This window comes from Ovis aries, chromosome 7 (genome assembly GCF_016772045.2).
Source record: "Ovis aries strain OAR_USU_Benz2616 breed Rambouillet chromosome 7, ARS-UI_Ramb_v3.0, whole genome shotgun sequence".
NCBI classification, from domain to species: domain Eukaryota; kingdom Metazoa; phylum Chordata; class Mammalia; order Artiodactyla; family Bovidae; genus Ovis; species Ovis aries.
Window position 1 is genome coordinate 36258671 of NC_056060.1, and position 27984 is coordinate 36286654.

Consider the following 27984-nt stretch of genomic DNA (forward strand, 5'->3'; position numbering starts at 1 on the left):
GAAAAAGAGGGGATGCTGCAAAGCAGAAATCACTCCAGTGATACAGGGACGTTTCCTGCAGAGAAGGGAAAAATACCTCCAACCAGCGATACAATGATGGGTTGAAACAGAGCTTTTAACACTTTCAATTTTATTACATGGGGAACCCTCTCCTCACATCAACCCTCTCCTCACATCTGTGAACCGTGGTTGTTGTCTGCAGAGGAAAATGAATACCTAGTTTCTCTTCCAGCGCTGCTTTTTCTAGGTCACTTCTGGATGTGGCACTGCATTTATAGAACACTTTCTGCTCCCTGTTGATCTTGTGACCTCCGGTGCATTCAATAACCATTAAATTAGAAAAATATTTCCCACTTCTGAAATCCAAACCATCACACAAATAGAACTAGAGTTTGCATGCGGAATGAATATTTTATTACTAGATTATAAAAATAAAATACAAAATAATTTTAAAACAGAACTTAAAACACTGTACAAAACTTTAATATGATACAAATGGGAAAATTAAATAAATAATTACACTTTTATGTACAGATGGCCTATACAAAAGCACTCATGTTTCTGCCAATACTCTATGTCCTTGGTTGCCTGAGCAAAAATGCATAAAGAGGGCTGCTTGGAGGGGAAAGAGATACAATACAATACCTTTGGAGGTATTTCAAAGAGCAGTTTCTCATCACTGATTTCATGAAGAGAAGAAAGGGAGAAAACTATGGAACTGTTAAATTACTCTTAACTTGTCTTGCTCGATGAGTGAATTCTTCTGGTTTGTGGTTCCATCTGATTTAAAAGATGCCGATAGTTAGAAACTTTCAAGATTTACATATAATTGAAAATTAGGTGCTTCTCAACTCTTTTTTCCTAAAAGCTGTAAACTTGTAAGTAAATGACCTAATGACATCAGCACTTGGTTATTTCAGGAAAGGAGTCAGGAGGGGAACCAGGAACTGCAGGGGAAGTGAGGAAGCGCGAGCCTGTGTCATTGGTTCTTTTCTTTACTCAGTTCACAAGTTCACGCAATCCAATTTCAGAGCCCCAGTGGTACAGGTTATATTTCCTTTAGCTTCCTCTATTTGTATTTCTGAATTAGTGAACTAATTTATCTAACTGGTGAATAGTTTAGAAAGAAAAAAATCCCAAGGGTTTTCCCTTCCCTGTGTTGATCCCTAAAATATACTCTGGTAGGTTTGTTTATCCCTTGTGGATGAGAAGAACACCCAGGGATGGTGAAGTGCCGTACAGGAATTTTTAAGGATTTGAACTGTATATTTTAAGGGGTGGGGGGAGGAATATATGGCAGGGGTAGTCTATATAAAAATTAGGTTTACCCAGTGTTTTTAACTTCGTGAGTGAACACTTATGTACACAACGTGAAACAATTAAACTACTGAAAAGAAAGAGAAAATTTCCTATCATTAGTGTGTAAAATTATGTCAGCAAGTTCTATAGTTAAATGGGCTCAAAGGTCTGCCTCATGGAATCCTATTCTCTTGGTCAAGGAAACCAGAATCCCTGGCCCAGAGCATCTGAGATATATACTGTGCCCATCTATCACTTCAATTAAAGAGGCAAATCCTGTTAAAGTTTCACAGGGCAATGAAGAAAAATACCTCACTTCCTTTACATGTCTCCTTAAGACCAAGAATCCAGCAAAATCTATGGAAATAATCATCAAATCATTACTGAGTAAAGGTTTTTACTTGGCTCTTTAGTGTTTTAAGATTGTGTATCAGGTCAAGGTGACTTTGATCTTGTCACATACTCTGATTTTCAGATCTGCTAAGGGAAGTAATTAAACATCAAGATTATGTTAGTTTTAAAATTTGGAACAGATAACCACAACTGAACTAGAAAATATACTGATGGGTCAAGAATATAATATAATCATTTCAAGAATCTGAGGTGTGTAGCATCCAGATTTCCCTTTAAATCAATAGGGGGGTCCTTGTCCCATTTGCTGGAGTTACCTAAGAACTATAGGAATTCCCCATTTATTGCCTGCAGTTCTCCGTAGCAGTGCTGGCAACAGATTCTGCAGTCTCCTGAGTCTAACTGGCTTAAATTTCTCATGATTCCAGAGAGACAGCCAAACTCCGGAGAATATCCAATGATATGTTTCCACACTACTCCCACATCTTTGAATTCTATACCAGAGTTCTACTGGATGAAGTGGGACGTCCTAACAACCACCTGGGGTTTCCCATGAACTACTCTTTCTGTATGGTCTGTGGATTAGAACTGCCTCTTGTTCCCATCTCTAAGTTAAGGTCTAAATATGCACCTGTGATTTCTGAACTTGGGTAAATACTGACATGTGAGGACTACCACAGTGGTTACATGCCTTAATCCTGAATACTTTGTTAGAACACAGATGATGTTCTGCAAACAACTGTCTACAGTACCAAACTCAAGAAAATTAAACAACACAGTTGTCATCAACCATTCTATCTCCTCAGTGATACAGGTGCTGAAATATCTCTCCTTTAGGCAAGGTCCCGACACATGTGTGGCAAATACACATAAACAGAAATGGGCAGGTTTTAAAACAGTGAATGCATATAACTTAATTCCAAAACATATAAAGATGACAAAAGAAATAGTTCCCTAACATATGTCACGCTTTGATATCAAGGAATGAAAAAGTTTTAAAATGTGAAAATTTTGACCTTCAAGGCTAAATCTAGACTTATCTACAATAAATGTGTTTTCAAGTAGCCAAAGTAAGATGCATTTTTCCCTTAAGTCACTAAATTCTGAATTCTGGATCCTTTTTCTCCTATCACCAATTCTAATGTTAGATTAAGAATGTAGTTCCTAGAACAAAGAATCCTCTGCTCTTGAGGGAAGAAGCATCTGTTTTTAATTCAAAGCTATTGGATATATAAAAACTAGTTATGGTTTTAACTATCTGTGTCTGGGTTTATAAAACATGCACCAACATTTTTCCTTGTCAATTAAATATAACCATAGAACCATTCACATAAAAATCTGTGGCCTGGAAGGAATCTCTGATGGTTACAGAAGAACCTCAAGTTCCTGTAGTGGCTAAGAGTGATACAGAGAGAGATACTGCACCCTAGTCCACTGGATTAGTAAGCAGCTGAGATTTGTTTAGTGTTTCAAAGCAAACAACACAGAGTGGATAATGGCAACAGTGGGTCTCAATTACCATTTTGCTAGTTATTTAGGACTTGGTTAACTTGCACCTTAAAAAAAAAGTTTCACTTCACAACATGCAACTTAAAAACAGAATGTAACTACGCTGCTGTCAGCAAGGCCAGCCTGCACACCATAGTTGAGAGCAACAGTGTCTATTTAAGACTCACCATTCAAGCATGTTTATAATCTGTGCTTTACAGTTAAATTTGATATGACCCAATTTTCATTCTTTGTTCACTATACGTTAAAGTTAAATGCCTTTAAGCTGTGCAAAAGACTGCTGTGTGGAATTTTAATATTTCAAACAATCTATACACCCTGGAGATTTGGCAGCATAATTTAGGAGTAAGCTACCTAAATAGACTGAGCTATGGCTAATTTCATCTTCTGCTCCACCCAAGTAATTCCAGAGACTGGACAAGGGAGGGTAAGGGCAAGTGTGACAAGGTAACTAACCATTTTGTTGTGATAGGAGAATCTAGGAGGCACTTGGTTTTCAAAAGGTAATTTTAACTTCTTCCCCATACTACTATTAATATAGTTTGGCTTGACTTTAAAGGATAGCCAAGTCCCTCATTTTAGAATAACCAAACTGGTTCAGAATTACTTGGGTGACCTATGTCACTGAAATGTGAAATATGCCACCACTAAAACAAATAATAAATTTAACAAGAACAATAACAACAAAACCCAATTCATTTTCTGTATCATACAGAAATAAAAACAAAAACAAAAACCCTTGTGCCAAAAGTGCTTTGCTCAGGGCTGCCAACTTCTCTTTTTAGCCCAAGACATCTAAAACCATAGAGGTTTGTTTTTTTTTTTTTAAAGCAAAGTAAATCACTATACAAGACAGTCTTTTTAAGTGGATATATTGATACATGAGATATAATTAGTCTTTTTTGAAAGTGTCTGAGCATAAATATCTTTGGTTAACTCTCTTTCTATGTGCAAAGTAAAACATTCTTACATAGCAAAGTTTTCTCTCTCTGGATCTTGAGTTTGTCAGTGCCATTTAGGAAAAGGGGCAACACAGTGGAAAAGTTGGGAGAAAAACGGAAGGACTCAAGAAAGAGAGAAAACATTCAGCTGCCATGTTGTCATTACTATCAGGTTAAACTTCTAGCAGAGAAGTGCCCGTAAGAAATAAAATAGCACACTTCATACAGTTTGCAGCCTCATCAGTTTTTCGAATAGTTACCACAAGCACATTTCTGATTAGAGGGGTCAGGATTTAAAGCTGGCTACTTTTAGCACAATTTTGCTAATACAACAGGAGAAACAAGATAATTTCTTAATTACAGATTACTTCTTACCTCCACCCCGCCCCTGACAAAGTGAGATGAAAAGAGGAAAGCAGAATGGTAATTTTTTAAGAGATTAAAAAAAAATCTATTTATAGTAGACCCATGATTATCAACCCAGTTTATCCACTCTTAACCATAGGAGAGAATTATGTGATTAACATGACAAACCTCTCAATCAGTATTACAAGCTGTCCTAGTACTTTTTCCCCTATTAAAATTTTTTAAAAATGAAAATTAAATAACCTATCTTGGCCTGTTAAAGACTGCCAACCTTTGCACTACATACAAGGAAGGCAAAAAGAATCTGAAGTGTCACATGCCAAGAACAGATTTTCAGAGATGAAGACAGGCAAGGCCCAAGTGTACACGAGGCACACAGTAAAAAGCAATCTCACCACCTGTGACCTTGAAATTACAAATGGAGAATGAGAAAGAAGGAGTTTATATAAGCATAAGTTTCTCTATATATTTATAAATATTTATATAATTTACCATGAAGACATGCAAGCAGTGTTTTAGCAACTATTATACAATATAATACAGAAGGATTGGTCTTCCAATGTTACAGTTGCTTTAGTTAAACAGCAAATATGTCTTATCTACTGCATTCCTCTGTAGTCTTGAAACTGGAGAGAAATTAAGATTCCACATTATGCTACATTTCTTATGGGAGACCATATATGCCTCAATAGTGTTTTGAGTTTTTTGTTTGTTTTTTTCAAAAAGCTCGACACAGATAAAGAGAACAAGAAAAGTTCAGTCAGTGCAGCTTCAGGGCAGCTTTGATGCAGCATTAGAATATGTTCACTTGGTGAGGAAATATCTTTCTTTTTCTGTTTTCCAATTCAACCATATTAGGTTTGGCAGCAAACACAAGGTCAAAGCGAAAACACAGATGTTTGCTAGAAGGCAGATTTCAACAGCAAGCAGACCAATTTACCTGACCTTAATGAGGTCTTTACAACACAAAAACTACAAAGTATAAAAGAGCTCATTTAAAAAATCTAGTCTAACGTAACTTTGATTGATTCCTCTCAGCAAAGAGTGAGATCTGAACAAATATGATCCTCCTTACGGCTTTATAAATTAAGTGTAAATCAGGTCAAGAAGCCCAAATATTCAAACTAAAACACAGGAGAAGCAGGTAATAAAACCTTAAAAGCTAAATACTGACCCTAAATTTATTTCCTCAGGTACTCATTCCTTATTGGCTAAACATATAAAATACAAAGTTTGATAATTTTAAGCCTCATAGTACCTAATTTCTTCCTATGTTTCTTTCTAAAGCTCTGAAAGCATAAAATCACATTCCACAGTGATGTCCTTTCCTGGTACTGTCTTGGAGACTGACAGTAGAAAGAGCTGGTACCTAGAATGTGTAAGGAAGCAAGGTCTGCTACTCTGGTCAGGGTTCCTTCCACAAGGAGGAAACAACAGAGGGAAGAGGGTTCTTCTATCTTGAAGAGTATTACTCTACACTCTGTCCCTCTCCCTAAAGCACTAAAGCCTGCAAAGTAGTTCTATTTAGACTTCTCCTTCCTTTACCTAAGTTTCACCAGATATTTTTCACAATAAAAATATACTAAGAACTGTTGCTCCAAAGATAAATATTAGGAGATTAAAAATAATTGGATTTTAAATTCTTAGCATGTGCTGCTAAAAGCATATTAGAATGTGTTAAAATAAGAGAGACTGGATCAGGTGCAAACACTAACTTTAAAAAATGTGAAATCCAAGGAGGGTACTAGGAATGACTCAAAGTAAAGGTGTGAACTCTCAATACATTAGATAAACACACCAGCCCAACGTATCCAAGCACTGGCTCCCCAGCACACACTTCCCACATACTCTTAATATTGGACTTAAAATTTGACTCTCCAAGGTTGGGAAGCTTGGAAAGAAAATACTAGAAGTTTCACTTTTGCTATATAATCTTTGAGTAGAGCCTTAAAAAAAAGCAGGCCATACCCCTTAAAATCCCAGTCTACCACCTACCTTCAACATTTTTGTTTGGAAGGAATCTAAAAACTGAGAGCTCATTTAACCAGTTTCACCTCCTTCAATTTCGCTGGATGGCCCCTTCCTATGCAAAGACACTGATTCCTGATCTGCTTGCTGCTTGCCTTAGGTAATTTCTTATCATATATTTATATCTTCTTATAAATAATTTATCATGTTACTTTCTTTTGTGAGAAAAGATCAACACTGATTTTTTTCTTTTTTAAACAGACAGTACAGGGACACACATGCATCAAATTTAGGAGGAAGATCGCACACCTTTCAGAGAGACGCGGCCCAGCTCCTATCTGCTGAGTTTACTGGCTGACTTACTCTTCCCTGGCGGGGCTTTAGCGCTGGCTGAGTGGTGGTGGAAGCTGCCGGATCCTTTCAGGCCATTCTTGCTGGGTTTGCAATGCTCCTGTTGGCAGGACCTCCTGGAGGAGGAAGATCCCGAGTGGCTGGGAGGTGACTTGCTTCTCCCCAGATGTGGGGATGAACTCCTCTGGTCATGGTGGGGCCGTCCAGCCCGAGATGGTGAGGAACTGGATGTGCGAGGCAAGGAAGAGCTTCGAGGAGAGGCACTGGGGCTCCTGCGAGGGACAACTGGACTCTTGGGTGGTGTTTTTGGATTGTGAGGGGTTCCTGGACTCTTACACTGCGTAGTGCTCCGGGGTTTCTGAGATCCATTTTGAAGAATTTGGGCCAGGCGGGAGAAAAGGTCTGAGTCAGAATTGCTACTCCCTAGGACTTTGTATCTGCGGAGCCTTAAAAGAACAGAGAATAATTAGTTTCATTTTAATTCACTTCAGTTGAGACTAGAAAGTCAGTGTCCCCAGTCATAATATGTATGTGTGTGTGTGTTAGTTGCTCAGTCGTGTCCGACTCTGTGACCCCATGGACTGTAGCCCACCAGGCTCCTTTGTCCATGGGATTCTCCAGGCAAGAATACTGGAGTGGGTTGCCATTTCCTTCTCCAATATGTAATATGTGTGATGTGAGTCCAAATCAGGAAACAGAGGATGCAGAGTTACTCTTCCATGTATCAGTTGTATAAACCCTGGGCAAGTTACTTAACCTCTCCCAGCTTTGAATGTGAATATTATCTCACAGGGTTACTGAGCAGTCAAGTGCTGTAAAGTACTTAACTGGATGTCTGCCATCCAGAAACACTACATGTTGTTGGTCCCCTTCCTCTTAGAGCACATTAGCTCTTCCCATTTCAGGATTTACTTAATGAAATGTCTCTAGCATGTTAGCACATGAGAGAGAGTAAACTATTTTGTTTAAGGCTTCTAGGACAGGAATTCTACATGCACTTATGCAAACATTAAACTCTACAATATGTCTTCAACACCAACTATACTCACCAATACCAGGAACTGCAGATAAAAATATATTTCAACTTCTTTAATAATTTCCAAAAGAAAAGAATAGTCACTGGTTTCTCTGGGCCTCAGTTTCTGCCCCTCACAACAGCCCGTGATTCAGGAGAGCTGGGTTTGGGGACTGATTGCCTCTCTTACTGGCAACCAAGCTTGGGCCCAAAATTCCAAATATAGAAAATATTCATATGAATAGCATGTCTCCTCTGCCCTAAATGTCTTTCTGTCTTGGCTTATCTAAAATCCATTCAGTCTAAGAATTTAAACCTCAAACTGCTGACATGCCACTCCTTACAGAAGGAACCAGAAGAAAAACTTCTAAGTAGTATAGGCACCTCAGGATGCAGGGGACATATATAGCCACATCACCATCATGGGTCAGAACAAGTTACTTTTTTTTCCCTCTAAATTTTCTCTCCTCTTTCTTCCCCATCATCTACCTATACTGACAAATGACAGGAATTCATTCTGGTTAAGCCTAACTTCATGGATCTTATAGTAAAACTAGAAGAATGGAGTAAGACAATGCCTCTGTGCCAGGACCTGTGTGGGAAAGCTGAGTTCCCACTGAATTCCCCGAGTTTCAGGCTGGTCAGCTGTGTAGTATCTGACACAATGCCACATGTTTGGCTTTGTTATCAAGTTACCAAGTTCGTTCTTCTAAGGGACATGCAAAGTTCTAAATAGTAGATGGTAATTAAGATTTGGACTTGAGCTGCAGTCCAAAGCAGCTCAAGCCATAGATACACTATCTCTATTAAGCATAGACGCCAAGCAAAAGAGAAGCGGGCGATGTGTGAATACTGTTCATGGAATCATCTTTTTAAAATGTCTCAGCTAAATGACTGCTGCTTATTCATCACCGTTTTTCCTGTTGAAGTTTAGTCCCATGGTCATTTCAAGTCCAATGTTTACCTTTGAACCTGAAAGAAACCCTAAGGCAAGTCAAAACTGAACTTTAGTAAGGATAACAACTTCTGCTGAGTAATGATACAGATAGAACCTCACTTTAATATACTTCAGAAATCTCTGTAACAGATGGAGGCCTATTGTGTTATCTAAAACAGGCTATAATTTTCAAGTAAATTTATTTTGATGTTCACTTTGCTTTTGTTAAAAGACTATCCTTTCACTTTCTTCTCCAAGGGTTTAGACCATTCTACTTTGTGAAAAGTGAGTAATGGCTCCAAGGAAAGCACTCTTAATTGGTTTATTACTTCCCAATTATTTTCCCCTCTTCAAAATAAAATCACTCCCTGGTCAACTACAAATAAGAATATTTCAATAAACAAGCATACCATACAGTAAACATTAAGGCAATATCTTTATTATGTATGGTTGTATATATCATCAGATGTAGGGAAACTCCCTATAGGATTTTTTAAATTTAATTCATTATCATCAGATAAATATATCAGATAAATATAACTGTTACCAGGATCCATTCGTCAAATATAGACAAGTATTCTTCCCTAGAACTTGACATCATAATGACATCTGTTATAACGGGATTCTGATTAGACAAAACTAGAAAATTACCAACTATCTTGTTAAAATGGACTGGGGAAGAGAACCTTTGTCGCATGCTATAAGCACTAAACAAAGTTCTTGACATATGCTACCAGATTTCCTCCTCCCCAAACAGTTAAGCAAATGTTTTACCCATCTTTCAGATAAGGAAATTTGGGTTCATACTACTAGAAAGTGGGAGAGCTAGGAATTAACTGGGATCAAATTGAACACTTCAGCTACACTGTGCTGTACGGCTTGGGAAAGACAGGGAAGGAAGTAGATGATCAGAAGCAGGCAATGAAGAGATGAAACCTCTGACATAATCAAGCAGACACAGAAATCATGCTGCACACTTAACAAAGGCGAGGACACAGCATTACCTGGCTTCTACTCCAGGCCTCACAGGTGGTTTTCCGGGTGGTGGCCGAGGCAAGAACTGAGATGGAGCTGAGCTATTGACTTGATCTGTGTTGACCCATGAAACTGGTCTTGGAATTTTGCTCTTTCTGGACTGGGAGATGATGGGTGCCAGAAAGCTGTCTTCAGCTGACCTGCTCAGGTGTGAGTCTGCAGCCAGTCTTGAAAAGGGGGTGAAGACTTCCTCCTCGGAAAAGGGAGCAGGAACAGCGGTTAATCTCTCCTCTAGCAGTTTATCAGAGGCACTTGAGAGGTCCCCAAGGAGAGACCTGAGTTGCCTTTTCTCCACCAGGAGCTTGACGAGGTCTGGCTGGCAAGCTTTCTTTTGGAGGAGCTTTTCTTTTGCAGAGACTGGAGAGGATGAGTCAAAAGTTGAGTCTATCTCTTGTGCTAGAACAGGGATTCGGCTGTGCCTAGTTACAAAGGATGACCTAACCACATCCTTCCGGGATGGGGGACAGTGTTCACTCTCTGAAACAGGATTAAATAGCTCTCCATTTCTAGGGGCTATTTTCTCTCTCTTACCCTCTTGGTGCAAAAAAGTAGAGAGGTCTCCAGAATGATTGGGCAAGTCTTCACCCTTGATGTCATCCTCCTTAGATATCTTACTTTTTTGCATTGCTGCCACCTGGCCTATCTGCTCTTCAACATATGGGTCAATAACTCGTGGAGATACTTCTGAAGGTTGAACTGCCAGAAGTGTCATTATCTCCTGATTTCTGTCTTGATTTGGCACCACACTAAAAGTCTGTGTCTTTGTCACATCAAGAGGTTCAGTAGTAGCTGAGTGATCCCTTTCCATTGTTACCAAGTCTCCTGGGAGAGGGGAGATCTCAATATAATGCTGCCTTTTACTTAATTTCTCCTCTTCATTATCTGACCCTACAACAATGCTTTTCTCTTCCAATTCCCGAGGGAGGTCCTCAAATTCTCTCATAGCCAGTCTGTTATGGTCAGGAAGGTCTTTTGGTCCCAGGTCTTGGGATCTGTCATACTCTCTAATATTGGGTAACATGTCATGACCAATATGATCTATCTGAAGCCCCAAGTCTGTTCTGCTTCCTCCACTAGGAGGTTCGCCCTCTATCACAACCAAGCCAGAGAAGTTCTCCCTTGGAGAGTAAAGTTCCACAGTAGGCTCAATGGTATGAGGGTCTTTCTTTTCTGGCTGCTGACCATAATGAAAACTTCCTGAAGTCGACTGTGTAGATGCCACAGAAGGTCTTGGAATTGTAATCTGGAGAGAGAGGAGAAAAAAAGCTAAATGCAATCATGTGGAATTATAAATGATCCATGAGTTGAGACCTGACAGCTCAAATTCTAATTTTTTCTAAGAGGAACACAGATCCCAACTGGATTTGCCCAACTCATGCTTCAAGTGAATAATTCTGAATACAAATGCATGGTACTCATGTTCCCTTGCTCGGGAACTGTACAGGGTAGTCTTCCTCTAAGCTCATCTCTGCCCTTTCTTCAGCCTGCTCCGTGCTCTGAAGAGTGACTTCTATTGCCTGCACTGTCCAGGCTCCCTTGTCTTCTGATTTCTGGTTGTGTTTTGCCCAATGGGCAGCACCAACAGAGGATCAGAGAATTGGAGGCGAGAAAGATCTGGATGTTACTTCTCCTGGCTTCCTCCTGAGGGACTGCAGCTTTGGTGGTACATTCTAACACTCCTGGCCACAGCTTCTTTTACGGGGGACCCTCTCCTATAGATATGACTCTTTCCAGGTTCTGCTAACTGCCCTCTTCCTTCTCTTTCAGGACTCAGAAAATTGAATGGCTCCCTCTATTTCTGTTCCCGTTGGCTCTCTCAAACTCTACCCACACATCTGTAAAAAGGTCTTTTCATTAAATTTTCTCCAAGTCCCTTTGAGTGTCCCAGCTATTTTCTGCCAGAATCCAGATACAGGATCCTAAGGAAAAATTATTAGGAAATTATTTTAAGTTGAAAAACTCTAAATTCACATGCATTTATTGTACCCATAAATTCTGCCAATCAATATTACTGATATTTTCCTATAAGCAAACATGAAGATGTTACCAATGTTTTGTATCTTATTTAATTTTTCTAAAGGTCAAGTTTATGATAAAATGAAATTCTACCATCCTTCTACAGAGGTCATTTCAATTCTATATGAATAAGTTTCAATATTTAGTAAGAATATCCTTTCTTAAGGACACCTACATCTTCACATTTATTAAAATGTGTAAGGAGGCAGAAAATGTCAACTACATAAACTGGTAAGAAAAAAGCCTTTTTGAGAAAGTAATTCAGATCATTTAATGAAGCCCATTAAGCTCTAATAATACTATGGAAATTGGTCTGAAATCAAAGTGAAATGAATTTGGAGCTGAATGAACGGGAGATTTCACTTAGACCCCACCTCTAGTCCAGTGACACTTAAGAAATCCATTTGGTTGGAGTCAGATAAGTTGTTTAGATCTGTTTCTCTTTGTGTCAGGAATACTGTCAGGTTTAAGAACGTGCAAAGCTTGCCCTAAGCCCAGCCCAGGGAGAAAACACCTTACTAATGTCCTGGAATAGCTCCTAAATGGAAACAGTGTCCTGCTAGGCTCTGTCAGGTTAATTCAAGACAGGCTGAGTTCAGACATGACCTCCCGATAAGCCCACACCTGCAATGAGATTGGGAAAGAGGCAGCAAGTGCTATTGCTGCTGTCGCCCTTCAGGAGGTCACCTTACACCTGCACCTCTCTTTCATTATACTAAAGGCAGATGGCAAATTTCTAATACTTTTTAAAATGATTTTGAAACTAAAATTTATAGTATTTACTCTTAAAAATTCTCAAAATTCTCCAAGCCAGGCTTCAGCACTACGTGAACTGTGAACTTCCTGATGTTCAAGCTGGTTTTAGAAAAGGCAGAGGAACCAGAGATCAAATTGCCAACATCCGCTGGATCATCAAAAAAGCAAGAGAGGTCCAGAAAAACATCTATTTCTGCTTTATTGACTATGCCAAAACCTTTGACTGTGTGGATCACAATCAACTGTGGAAAATTCTGAAAGAGATGGGAATACCAGACCACCTGACCTGCCTCTTGAGAAATCTGTATGCAGGTCAGGAAGCAACAGTTAGAACTGGACATGAAACAACAGACTGGTTCCAAATAGGAAACGGAGTACGTCAAGGCTGTATATTGTCACCCTGCTTGTTTAACTAACATGCAGAGTACATCATGAGAAACACTGGACTGGAAGAAACACAAGCTGGAATCAAGATTGCCGGGAGAAATTATCGATAACCTCAGATATGCAGATGACACCACCCTTATGGCAGAAAGTGAAGAAGAACTAAAAAGCCTCTTAATGAAAGTGAAAGAGGAGAGTGAAAAAGTTGGCTTAAAGCTCAACATTCAGAAAACAAAGATCATGGCATCCGGTCCCATCACTTCATGGGAAATAGATGGGAAAACAGTGGAAACAGTGTCAGACTTTATTTTTGGGGGCTCCAAAATTACTGCAGATGGTGACTACAGCCATGAAATTAAAAGATGCTTACTCCTTGGAAGAAAAGTTATGACCAACCTAGATAGCATATTCAAAAGCAGAGATATTACTTGGCTGACTAAGGTCCATCTAGTCAAGGATATGGTTTTTCCTGTGGTCATGTATGGATGTGAGAGTTGGACTGTGAAGAAGGCTGAGTGCCGAAGAATTGATGCTTTTGAACGTGGTATTGGAGAAGACTCTTGAGAGTCCCTTGGACTGCAAGGAGATCCAACCAATCCATCCTGAAGGACATCAGCCCTGGGATTTCTTTGGAAGGAATGATGCTAAAGCTGAAACTCCAGTACTTTGGCCACCTCATGCAGAGTTGACTCAGTGGAAAAGACTCTGATGCTGGGAGGGATTGGGGGCAGGAGGAGAAGGGGACGACCGAGGATGAGATGGCTGGATGGCATCACTGACTCGATGGACTTGAGTCTGAGTGAACTCCGGGAGTTGGTGATGGACAGCGCGGTCTGGCGTGCTGCGATTCATGGGGTCGCAAAGAGTCGACACGACTGAGCGACTGAACTGAACTGACCTCTTAAAAATTACTTTTTAAGACCTGAGAGTGATGGTGATAAGAAAAGCAGATATGAAATGGTACTAAATACCAAATAACTAGGGAGATGACTATGTTTACATTCAAAATAAACCAAGTCTTTTCATTATTATATGTAATTTCAAGTACATTAGCCAAAATGAAATCAGTATTATTTACAAAAGTAACTCTCCATTGGTCTTCTAGGATTCAAGTTAGGAAATCAATGTACTTTTGATCTTAATTCATCTGAATTCAGGATACATATGTATATATATGTATGGTGTGACAAAAGAGGTGATAATCTTGTATACAGAAAAGATATATGAACCACCAGACAGAAGAATTAATTTTCTTGAAAAGATTCTGAGCAATTATGATAAACTGCATAAATTACTGTCATATAATATTTATATTGCACTTTAATTTATAAAATATTCCTAAAATCATTTTTACTGATTCCATTTCATACCTGCTTGGTATTTTAACTGAGTACTTCTACTAACACAAATTTCACAAATGAAGAAAAATACAGGAAAAAAAATAAGGCAGGGACAGGATTCTAGGATTTTGAAAGTCCTTCTTTCAAAGGGAAAGCCTACTGACTTGTACTACACACTCTTAAATGAAGTCTTGGAAACTGAGTCTGAAAAATAAAACAAAAAAAAAAATCCACAAAACATTAAGAGGAGCAAAACCAAAGATCAATAGCTGCAGGCAGAAATAAAGAAAGCTAATTCTAAGTATAGATGAAAACAGCTTCCTTAACATTAGACTATAAAGAGACAAAAGCAATTCCTATACTCAGGACATTCCACAAATAGGCTAAGTTAATGATCTGCCAGTAAGCCATATGTATCTTTTAAAGGTTTAATTCTCTAATTCACAAACATTTCATTAAGGCATGAATTCAAACATTTCCTTTCTTCTGTTCTCTAATTATATCAGTACACCTTTCTACAAAACTAGAAAATGACCTCAGTCTTTTCCATTTATTTCATATTTTCTTATTTTTATTAATGCCTAGTCCTGAGTGTGACTAATATCAGTCTCACTACTTTTTAGTTCAGATAAAGTAGCCTCATTATTTTACAGTTACCCGATGTTTAGAACTGGCCACACAGCAAGAGACAAACTGCAAATCAACTATTTGCACTTTAACTTACAAATTATCCTTTTCCTTTCCTCTCATTCAAGGATAGTAATGCTACTAAAATAATAAAAACTGTGGTAAATTCAACATCCATACCAAACTGTCTCTCTTCCAGATGAAAGCAATGTGGTATATACGAAATATCTATATTTCATTTTGTTTTCCTAACAAATAATTTAGAAGAGACAGAGGTCGTAATTTATGGGTTCCTACTACAAGAATAACTGTAGAATAACAAATTCCAGGTCTATTAAAGAAATTAAATTTTAACCATTCAAATTTCTTTGGGCTATTCAAATTTCACTGTAGACTTCTTTTGTTTAAAGCATCTTTATATATAATACTTTACATAAGTGCCAAAAACTATGAGTAAAAGTTTTTTTAGAAGTCCCAGAAAAGACAGATTGAAATAAGTATTTCTTGGCTGGCCTATAATTATGTATCGCACACATGGCTACAGGATTTAATAGTTTTCAAGCCCCTTCATACAGTATCTATATCTTTCAGGATAGAGCCCAACCCTCCCCAACTTTCACGCCCTATAGGTTTCTATCGTGGTGTCTATCATACTTAAACAGTGAGAAGACTCACTGGGCTTTGGATTCTTGACCCCGAGTGCTGTACCAGACACATAGCAGATGCTCAGTGAAGGTTAACATATGAATCAATCAACACTGGATGCCTGGGTTCCTTCCATGAAGCCTCTCCTAAGTGACAGTCCAATCTTTCATTTGAACAATTCACAAATGGGCTTTTTTTACTCCCCAAATTGGTCCACCCAGTCTTTAGTCTATTCCGACTGTTCATAGATTAAATTACACTATCATATATATATATATATGTGTGTGTATATATATATACACATATAATATAGTTATATACATATAATACACATAATGTATCATGTGTGTATATATATATGTGTGTATAAATAATTCTAGAGATGTAAACCTATAGAAACAAAACTTTTCTATACTTATAATGACCCACATTTCCAGATCAAAAATAGAAATCCATGGTCAGACAGAGGACATTACTCCCTAGTTAATGCACATGCATTCAACTCCCACAAACTCCATTTCAAGTCGTGTCTGACTCTGCAGCCCCATGGACTGTAGCCCACCAGGCTCCTCTGTCCATGGGATTCTCCAGGTAAGAATACTGGAGTGGGTTGCCATGTCCTCCTCCAGGGGATCTTCTCGACCCAGGGACTGAACCTGCATCTCTTATTTCTCCTGCATTGGCAGGCAGGTTCTTTACCACTAGAGCCACCTGGTAAGCAATCAACCAGGTGGCAATCAATCCAAAAAGTTTTTACCTTTCAATACTATTAAAGTCTACATCTGTCAACATATTACATGGCTCATTCACTTTTCAGTGGAAACTTTGAGTAACTCTGTGAGCTTTAATATAGTCACTCTAGGTGTACAAGGGCTCCAAATATTCAGTGGACACTGGAAAAGTCACATGAAGCTACTATTTCAGGTAAGCTGCACGACCGAACTGTCTCTCACATCTTCATTGAGATTTTCACAATTCACAATGCAAACGCTCATATTTGACTGAACTAATTGCAAAGCCTCCTCACCAGTTGCTGCCCCAGCCATTCTCTCTACATGGCTCGCAAAGACCATGTTACTCCCCTCCCTCAAACCTGGCAGTTTCTTGTCCTGCAGCCCATATACCTCAGCAGGGCAGGCCAACGTCCTTTATCACCTTACTTGTGCAGCTCATCTTCAGCTTCCTTCCTTTGCCCTACCATTCTGGCTTACTTATTTAAATACTCTGAATTTTGGTGTTTCAAGTCTCTGTGCCTTTGTATACTCTGCAATCTTTGCTTGACACCCCTGCATCTCCTTCCAGCAAATGTATCCTTCAAAGCTCTCTTGTTTTTGAAAGTAATGTATCTTCACCATGGTAAAGACCCTGATGCTCAGAAAGACTGAGGGCAAGAGGAGAACGGGGAAATAGGATGAGACGCTTGGATGGTATCACTGACTCAGTGGACAAGAGTTTGAACAAACTCTGGGAGACACTCAGGGAAGCCTGGTGTGCTGCAGTCCATAGGGTCGCAAACAGTCAGACGTGACGTAGTGACTAAACAACAATGGTAAATAAAATCAGAAAATAAGACATAATTAAAAACACCCAACACTGCATGCTCCTATCCTAGGCAGATTTATTTATATCCTCATTTGTGTACACAGCTCCACCACAATCATCTCATGTGGTTTAAGGTAACTGTTAAGATTCAGGTCTTCACTGTCAACCTAACAGGGTGGTACCAATTGTTTATCCCTAAGGTATAGCATAAAATCTGGAACTTAGCAGACACTTAATAAACTGAAGGACTGAAAAGAACAGAATTAAGGCAATGTAATCAACTGCTGACCTGAATCTCCTAGTACTGGAATTAGTAATTCCTTTAACACAGTCAGAGTAATCCTCTTAGTAGATGCTGACAGACAGACAGATTACAAAAAAATTATGTGACTCTTCTTGTCCTGCTCCCTTCTTGTGCATTATTTTATACCCCAACCCCTGCTTTCTTCTTCTCAACATCTGAGAAAAAAGTCAGTGAGTAAAGTTCTTCAGTATATTACAGTCCCCTGATATGAGGAAAGGTTGCTCTGTGTGACTAATAGAATATGGCAGAAATGATGATCGCCCTTATAAAAGACAGTGTGGCTTCTACCTTGGTGGAGGATGTTCTCTCTACCACCAAGCCTCCCCCATCCCTGTTTCTTTCTCTCCTCACTCACTGGAAAAGCCAGCTGCCATGTTAAGTATGGAAAGCCTGAGTGGTGAAGAACTGAAGCCTCTGGCCAACACTCAGTGAGGAACTGAGGCCTGCGAACAACTATGTGAATGGCCTTGGAAGAGGATCTGCCCAGCCCAGTCAAACCATATGATGGTTTTCCTGGCTAAGAGCTTGGTAGCAACCTCATGAGAAACCCTGAGCCAGGCCTAACAGCCTAAGCCACTCCTGTACTCCCAACCCTCAAAAAAGGTGTGAAATAACAACTATTGTTTAAACAGTATTCCTGCCTGGAAAATCCCACAGACAGAAGAACTTGGAGTGCTACAGTCCATGGGGCTGCAAAGGGTCAGACACACTGAGCTAAATTTGGGGTACTTTGTTACATAGAAATAGGTAACATATAGGTGGTGTTATTATTCTCCAGTCATATTTATACTATTTGCAAAGTAAAATGAAGCACTGTCTTTCTAAAGGACTGTCTAGAACCAAGAGATCATGTGGTGCAATCCACCATGATATTCTGTAAGGAATAACTCTTCCATTTCCATATGAAGACCCAAGTCCAACTTCTGCCTACCAACAGTGATCAGCCAAAACCGCGTGAAACTGGTCGCCTTCTTTCCTAGACTCACTGCCATTCTGGCCCGGTAATCAGACCTTTTTCAGAGCAGTTATTTCAGTCTCCTTCTCTACACTTGTCATTCATGCCAGCTTAATTTTGCCTCTCCATTTGCTAATCAAAACATAATATCTTTCCTATAAACCAAAGCTTAGTCTTATTTTGCTCCCTGTAAATCCAGGTTGTTCAGCATCTTTTTAGAAATGATTAGTAGTGTGTTCAACTTCACAATCATTTACCCTGATGGGGAAAAAATCTAATTTCCAAAAACAACCCCACACCAATTTCTTTTCAATCTAGCAAATTTATCCATCTTTCAAAATATATTATCTAAAAATTTTATACATGCTATGTGATGACTAGTGGTTTCATGTGTATGGATAAAGAAAGCCCTAAACAAAGTTCATAAATCTGTGCTAAGAAACAGAATTAAAGAGAGCTGAAGTTGTCATCAGTTAATTTAATATGCTAGCTATATTTATAATACAGATAAACTCTGCCTTGCCTATTTTCATAGTTCTTACATATTTTGAGATACCAGGACATTTTCCTTTCACATTATCATAACAAACAAGCAAGCTTGAATGAAAAAGATATAAACTGTTTCCCATCAGGATATGTCATAATTTAAAATATTCAGATAGAATGGGAAAGTATGTTTTATCATACTATCTAAGCTAGAGCATATAAACAAAGCTACAAAAGATCTAGAGAGACTAACTGGTAGTACTCCCTATTTAATATGTCTGCAGTTAAGTTAGGGAAGTAATACTATATCTGCTTGCAAAAGTAAACTCTGAATGTAGGCCGCAAGAAAAGAACCAAAATATATTTTTATCCCAAGCTCCCCAAAATGAAGGAAATGATAAGTTCAGCACCTTAGACATAAGTGTATAATTGATGCAGCTTGTATTTAAGAGACCTTCAGTTAAGAAAAAGATTTTTATTTAAAGATATCTGTAAATGAGATCAAATGCATACTATCAAATATAATATACAAGTCTTTCAAAAGCTTGATAGAGAAAACATTGCAGATAGTGTTAAGAGAATCATGAGAACAATTTTAATGGACAGAACAGTATTGATGGGAGAGAGTAAAAAACACCAGGTGGAAGGGTGCCAAGGCAAGCCTTTATGAAGGGAAGCACAGCAGATTGCTGTTGGAAAAACACTTGAGCAAGTGAGTATATAGCTAAAAGGGTCAAAGAAAAGAAGAAACTGAATCTGACAAGGTGGAAAGAGGGAATGAATGGAAAGAGGCAGCAAGGAGGGCTGTGGAAAAAGAAATTCAGAGAAGAGAGTATCCACCTCTAGCCAACAGGTACCTTTGTACAATTGGAAAAGGATGCCCCTCAAAGAGGAAACAGCCCTAAACAAAGATGCACAGTTCAGCCTGCAAAGTTTGGGCCAGATTTCAGCCCCAACCTGTTCCCTTGGCTAGGCCATTTTATGCAGTTAATGACTTGTAAAGAAGGAAAGACTGACTAACTCTGATGAAGAAAGAGACAAGCATTTATTTCTCTATTTTGAAGTGCAGGTAAATTCCTACAGAGCTGTACACAAAATCAAATTTTGTTGCCTTTTCTTAGTATCTTACACCTGCATGTGTAGTTCTGTTCTAACCAAAAACATTTCAGCTTGGGGAACAATGCTGTTACAGGTGAGCTGGAAGAGATGGTTGCTAGATGATTGTGGCATTTAAGGAAACCTGGTACTCCACCCATCTAAGCAGATACACCTGCTCTGGCCTGAGATTTGCATACAGTTCCTTACTGCCTCTGGATCTAGCTTTTGTGGGTCTCACGTAGTCAGAGGGCACCAATGCTTACTGATAAGAACAGGGTAACAGGTATCCCCATCTAAATGCCCAGACAGTGCAAAGAGTCAAGTTTCCTCAAAATGTTCCTTTGAAGGCCTGTATCAGAATTATCTTCAACTGCTTGTTAAAATGCAGATTCCTGGGTTCTCACTCTCCCAGACCTCCTGAAGCAGAAGCTGTGGAAGTGAGGCTGGGACTCTATTTTGTGAACAATGGACATTAAAGGTGGAGAACTACTATCAAAATAAAAATTAAATGTGGAAAAAAGGTTGGAAAACGACTGTTTAAAAGGAGTGTAAAATATGAAGAATTTCTGGGTGAATGTTATGTAGAAGAAACAAAAGATGATACCTAGTAACAGTGTACAGTATAAAGTATAAACCATGAATGGTTAAACATATGCCACCTTCATATAAAATATAAAAATTTATAGAATTACAAATTTTAAAAAATCATTATTATATATACACACATAGACACTTCTAGGGGTCTAATTTTGTTATTCTGAAATTAGGTTATAATGAATTTCACATATTAGGTTGCTTATCCTGTCAGAAAACACTTGAGAAATTTCACATTGAGAGATTAACTACACAACTTAGCCCAGACATCATTCTCTTACAGTGAAAGTGAAAGCTGCTCAGTTGTGTCCCACACTTTGAGACCCCATGGACTATACAGTTCATGGAATTCTCTAGGCCAGAATACTAGCGTGGGTAGCCTTTCCCTTCTCCGGGGGTGGGGGCGGGGGGTGGCAGTCTTCCCAACACAGGGATCGAACCCAGGTCTCCCGCATTGCAGGCAGATTCTTTACCAGCTGAGCCACAAATATGGAAGCCACAAGTTGGAAGCCCAATAATACTGGAGTGGATAGCCTATCCCTTCTCCAGCGGATCTTCCTGACTCAGGAATTGAACTGGGGTCTCCTGCATTGCAGGCAGATTCTTTAACAACTGAGCTAGCTATCAGGGAAGCCCCATTCCCTTACACCCATGTGCCAAACTCAGGCCTCCACTGAGAAATCTTAGTTGATAAGTCCTTTATTAATAGCACCTTGAGCGGATGACAGAGAAATGACAGGAGCAAACAACTTACCGCTGTAAGGGGTCCTTCTGCTTGCGCCTCCATTGGACTTGTGGGTGTCGCTGTAATAAACTGACTAGCAGCTCCAGCCTGGAGTTCTAGCCTGTCTATATATTGCTCTGAAGCAGCAGTGGCAGGGCACTCCCCAGAAAGTACAAACACCACACCTGAGGTTTCCTTCTTTAAACGATCATTTTCTGCCCAAGGACCCAACTGGAACTTGTCATCTTGAGGTGACTCCTCTAAGACTTGGAAGACTTCGGGCTCCTCATCAGAAGGGCTTCCAGTTGTTTTAGGGCCTAAAGCCTCGTTTGTCCTAAAGTCTTGAAGGTCCTGTTCCTTGTCCACAATCACCCATTCTTTGGAATCAACCTCCTGCTTGCAGGAGCTCAGGTTAACGGCTACAAATCCATTGCTGCCACCACCGTCTGCCTGCTCAGGAGTGTTGGCAGAGGCAGGCTTGGAAGCATCCGGAAGATATTCTTCATCATAGTGCCAGATGTGGTCTGCACGGGACACAGCTGGAACACAAGGCTTATGAAGCAGAGCAGGGAGAGTCGATTCTTTTCCTGCACTGGGATCCTTCTGCATTTTCTCCAAGCTTAAGAAAATGAGTACAAGTTACTTACCTGCCCTAGAGAAAATACTTACTATATAACCTATATGCTCTATACAGAACTAATATTTACCAAGAGATGAGAGAAAACAATATGGATAAAGCATTAGGAACATTTCACAAGTTAATATTGCTCTTTCCCACCTATCATAATCCTGTTTTGAAAGACAGAGCCCATGGGAGGAAGATGACTCTCCTGTTGCCAGGCAGGAGAAAATCTTAACCAGGTTAACTAGGGTGACTCGTGTGATCCATTTCATCTTTGCTTTGCCAAGGCAATCACACTGCCCTCTTCTCTCTGCTCTGAGAGACTGAGCGAAAACTTACCAGGGGCTTTTGCCTCAGCAGAGGCCCTACAAAAATGAAATGAGGACGCCAATATACATTAGGAAAATATTTTCTGAACTTGTTTTGTCTTCAGAGAGGTATATAAATGTACATTAGTTCAAATAAACTCCTCCAAAGACAGGGCTAGGCAATAATGAGATGGGTGGTATTTGGTTGCACTGGCTTCTGAGAACCACTCTCATGTGCAGGGAAGCAGTTGAAGCAATACCCTGTTCCTCTCCTTTGTAATAAGGTGCTTCACTTCCTTCCACTGTTCCCAACTCACTCCAGGTTTTGCCTTGAGTTCATTTTCTCAGAGTACTTCTGTTCTCAACTCTGTCTTGTCTCTCAGCTCTTCCCTCAGCACGGACCCTCTTTTAGTTCCATTCTTTTGTCAGACTAATTCTTTCCCAAACTAAGCTTTTATCCCTATCACACTTTTATTTTTTATTCTCAATCTCATGCACAACTGAAAATGTTTAAACACCGCCTCAGCACATCCTTTTGATCGCATCACCGTACACACAAGCTTACATCACATAGCTGTGAGAATGAATGAGTACCATGTGAAGAATACACAGCTATGAAGTACTGCTTAAATGGAAGCTAGACTGGACTAGTCCAGGAGTGGTTGAACTGTCTTCAGACACCATAACTACTTAGTCAGTCAAATACATGGCACTTCTAACCTCATATTTCATTACTGATAGTAGTCACCAGGGATATATATTGAAGGATGTTACTATTACTAAAGCCACTGAAGTCTTAATATTGCTAAAGCCTTCTATAATTCAAAAATATATCTGAAGTTCTTTTCAAAGTTTTCAGTTTTTTTTTTAATCACAAAGGGAGATAATGGGCCTTATAACCATGAACTACAAACAGTGGTTACCTATGTATATACCTCTCTGAAGTTCCATCTTTCCTTTTGTCTAGGCAGAACGATAAACAATCACATCTCTTCTTCCTATAGCATTTATTCATAGAAGGCTTTCATTGACTTGAACTGCCTATCACTTGTATATATATTATTTTTTCCCCTGCTTCATGTACTCTTCCACCTTCTTGCCTATTGCCATCTTTCCTAGGCCCTCTCTAACTTATACTCCTCCATTCCAATAAGAGAGATCACCTTCCAAACAAAGCCACTTCAAAATGTTCATTTAATTCCTACCTAGTCTCAGGAAGTTACCAGCTCCCATGGCCAAAGGCTCTACGTTACAGGACTGGGAACAATATTAGAAAGTCACATTAAGAATGAGAATGTTAACTAAAAAACATGGATGACGATGGCACCTTTACAAAATGAGCATTACAAAAATGCAAGAACTCCTTATTTGAAAAATTTTACATAATAGAAATTAATAATAACAATAGTATTTTAGTTGCTTTGAAAAAAGAAAAACTATTTTATACCAGGTCTCAAGAAACTTGTCAGTATCTGGCTTTGGTTCCAATGCCAGGCGTTTCTCCAGCTCAAAGCTGTGGATAGAACGTAACTTTCGCACCAATGGAACATCTCTGTCTGGCTGAGTAATCTCTGAGCGGACACGAATTGGGGAACCAAGGCTTGGAGCATTCAGAATACCATTTGCTTGACCATGGCTGTTTTCCTCTTCAGTAGCAGCCTAGGCAAAACATTAAGGAAAACCATGAAAAACATGCTAGTCACTATACATGGTAGGAATCATTGAAGTCTTTCAATAGAAGCAAGTGTTTGAGATATATTTTTCAGAAGATTAGGGTATTTTGGCTAGTTTAATTCATTACTATTAGACTATTAACCCTTTATTAAATAAGTTTTCTACATTTATTCTCAGATTCAGTATTTTAGTGTTTTATATTTTGGTGAAATAATGTCATTTGTAGCAACGTGGATGGACCTAAAGATTATTATACTAAGTGAAGCAAGTTAGATAGAGAAGACAGATGCTGTATGAAAACACTTTTATGTGAAATCTAAAATATGATGCACATAAACTTATCTATGAAACAGAAAGACTCACATGGAGAACAGACTCATGGTTGCCAGGGGGAGGGGGTGGGGGAACGGGTGGAGTGGTAAGCTGAGGTTAGTGGATGCAAACTATTATGCATGGAATGGATAAACAACAAGGCCCTACCGCATGGCACAGAGAACTATATTCAGTATCCTGTGATAAACCACAATGGCAAAGGATGTTTTAAAAATAATACATATATATATATATATATATATATATGCATGCATAACTGAATCACTTTGCTGTAGAGCAGAAATTAACACAACAGTATAAATCAATTACACTTCAATTTTTAAAAAGTTAAAAAAAATACCATGAGTTAAAAAAAGAAAAAAAAAGGACAGTTTGTTCCCAGGAATTTCCTGGTGGTCCTATGGCTAGGACTCAGAGCTTTCACTGCCTTGGGTCAAGGTTCAATCCAAGATTGGACAACTAAAATTTCCGCAAGCCACACAGACAAAAAGAAAAAGAGCAGTTTGCTTCTGGTACTATAAAGACAGACAGAGGTGACACTACAAAAATCTGACACCAACTTCCTGACTACTTTTCACTACTTATTCCTGATTACTACTAGTCCAGAATGGAGAAGGCAATGGCACCCCACTCCAGTACTCTTGCCTGGAAAATCCCATGGATGGAGGAGCCTGATGGGCTACAGTCCACAGGGTCGCAAAGAGTCGGACACGACTGAGCAACTTAACTTTCACTTTCACTAGTCCAGAAAGTTCTTACCAACAGCCAGACACACAGGGAGCACATCACATCAACACAGAGAACATTTCTGCAAATAACTCTCATATTCTGTTAATTTAAAAAAATTATATAGTTTGAAAAATACCAGAGAAGGCGATGGCACCCCACTCCAGTACTCTTGCCTGGAAAACCCCATGGATGGACGAGCCTGGTAGGCTGCAGTCCATGGGGTCGCGAAGAGTCAGACACAACTGAAATGACCTAGCAGCAGCAGTTTGAAAATATAGTACGTATTGTCCAAAGATAGGCCAAGCTCCTTAGAAGTGATCACTAAGTTTCTTTTCAGGATATATTTCCCATTCACAAAGAATAACTAGCCAACTTTCTATCAATCTTGTTAACAGATATCAGCCAGGAGTCTCATTTTACACCTGTAAATGTTAACCTCCTTTCCAACTAAATCATAAAAAGAGGATGTACCAAAAACTAACTTATTTGTAATTCACTGTCCCTCCATCCCATTTATCTTCATTTTACTGTCCATGAAAATAGAAATGACTGGAAACAGTAAAATTGAAGAGAAATTTAAAGACAATCTACCCCAAGATAGTATACTAAAAATCATTTAATGCAGATATCTGTATCTCTCCTCATACTTACGAGTGGAAAGTGAAAAAGTGAAAGTGAAGTAGCTCAGTCGTGTCTGACTCTTTGCAACCCCATGGACTGTAGCCTACCAGGCTCCTCAGTCCAGAGGGTTTTCCAGGCATGAATACTGGAGTGGGTTGCCATTTCCTTCTCCAGTGGATCTTCCTGATCCAGGGATCGAACCCGGGTCTCCCACATTGTAGGCAGACGCTTTACTGTCTGAGCTACCAGGGAAGTTCACCTGCTTCCAGCTCTAATGAAGAAAAAATCATGTTACTTATTCAAAATGCATTTTGTCAGTTCATTACCAACTTGATGCTTTCCACTTCCAATCCTCATTTCCTCTCCTTAAGGAAGTTTGAGACAGTTTTCAGAATGAACACTTAGACGTCCATTGGTCTTCACTATGGAAGAGGGCCAGAGTCTTGCCATTTTATTTGGAAAGACCACTAAATTCTGTTCTACAGATGTATCTTCTTTTAGACTCTGCCTCTGGTAATTTTTTTAAAACTACCTTCATCTTCCACAAAATATAAGATGAAGATTTTTTAATGTCAACACCTGAATGCTATATAGGGCAAAACTAACAAAAAAATACTGTAATCATTAATATATAAATAACTAGCAACAGAGTGTTCTACTTATTCAAAATTGAGAATCATGATATTCTGCTAAACCAACAGGAGAAAAATGAGACAGAGATAGATATCATTTCCTATGCAAGAAATACACACCTTACAAATCCCAAGCTTTATCTTATTCCTGTTGGTATCCATCTCTTCCCAGACATCCTTCTCCTGGGGACGAGGGTGTCCCAGAGACCCAGGCAATTTATCTGGTGACACACCAACAGGGATGCCATTTTCTCCATCACTAAGCTGTTCATCTGGAAACACCTCATCTGTATTTTCTCGAAGCATGTCTCCTGGGATGGGAGTGGCGTTGGCAATTCTGAAAGTAATAAATGAAAAAAAGAAAGAAAAAATGGCAGAAGGTTAAAAACACCAGAATCAAAAATTACTATGGGACTATCCTACATTTTGTTTCTAGATTTAAATGATGAAGTCTATACATAATAAAGAAAGTAGAACAAAACAAAAACCTCAGAAACTTAGGGCATGCCAGTTCTATAAAATAAACGGCATTTTGATCAACGGAACTTTCAAGCTGATTTAAAAACACAAATTCTTACACAATAACTCTCTAAGTTAGCAATCACTTTAAAAGCATTTACTTTCTATTGACTCTGTGAATTTTAATATATTCTATTCTTAACCTATTTTTCTTAGAGAATAACAAAAACTATAAACAGAAAAATATTATGTTATGATTCTTGCCTTCAAGGGGAAACAAGAAATTTTCTAACTATACAGTTCATATGGTTCTGTATGAACTGACCAGGAACAAAATAGAAAAAATTAACTGGCGTTTGTCCATATGTTCTTTCAAAGTAATTTCATGTCCTATTTACATAATTGGTCATCACTCCCCAAGACTTCTGGCCCATGAAGGGCTTTTCTAGTTCTGTTATAACTCACTAAGTGATCAGGCCCCTGCTGGGTCTCCTGTTCTATAACTAGTATGTTCTACTTTATAGACTATAGTTTTTGTTTTTTTTTTAATATTGCTGACTGAACATAACATTTAGCACAGAGCAAAACCTTTTCTTAGAGGGATGTGCAATGTCTAAAAGTAGAAAAAAAATGCCTTCAGCAGATTATACTGACACACACAATTATTGTGAGTGGGAAAATAGATGTCTTCTCAGTGAACCACTCTAAAGGCCCAGGTGTTATAAATATGTCATGCTGTGAGAATAAGAAAGATACATGTGACAGGAGCACATGGCCTGTGTTTGCAGGCAAGGTATAAATTATAGAAGCAGATTAGGGGTAAACATTAAAAAGATATTTGGAAGAACTGGATAGATGTCAAGACAAGCAATGAGACTGAACATCCTTTTCATGCCCTTTCCCATAATATAAGGTAGGAGTCAGCAAATTAGGGCCTATGAGCCAAATCTGTTCACCTATTTGTGTAATACTATCTGTGGCACACAGGCCTGCTCATTTGTTGACATACTGGCTATACTACTTTAGCACTACAGAGGCAGTGGTGGTGGTGGCAGACAGCAGAGCTCACAGATATTCATCTGGCCCTTAGTTAACAGGTAAGGCTTGATGACTCCTGATCTAAAGCATCCTCTTAGCTTCCCTGGTGGCTCAGACGGTAAAGCATCTGTCTACAATGCGGGAGACCCGGGTTCGATCCCTGGGTCGGGAAGATCCCCTGGAGAAGGAAATGGCAATCCACTCCAGTACTATTGCCTGGAAAATCCCATGGACAGAGGAGCCTGGTAGGCTACAGCCCATGGGGCCGCAAAGAGTCGGACACGACTGAGCAACTTCACTTCACTTCACTTCTATCTTCTACACT

General features: G+C 39.1%; 1 protein-coding gene across 3 annotated transcripts in view; it reads right to left on the reverse strand.

The window, feature by feature from the left end:
• Positions 1–391: 391 nt before the first annotated feature.
• TTBK2 (tau tubulin kinase 2) overlaps positions 392–27984 on the reverse strand; it is a 131194-nt gene continuing 103601 nt past the window's right edge. For all 3 annotated transcript variants that reach the window (XM_004010488.5, XM_042253050.1, XM_012181295.4), the window contains 5 exons: positions 26283–26499; positions 23621–23832; positions 21274–21862; positions 9742–11015; positions 392–7231 (listed from right to left, as the gene is read on the reverse strand). In XM_004010488.5, the coding sequence (XP_004010537.2) occupies positions 6769–7231; positions 9742–11015; positions 21274–21862; positions 23621–23832; positions 26283–26499 (2755 nt within the window). In that variant the 3' untranslated portion in view covers positions 392–6768. The remainder of the gene's footprint in view (positions 7232–9741; positions 11016–21273; positions 21863–23620; positions 23833–26282; positions 26500–27984) is intronic.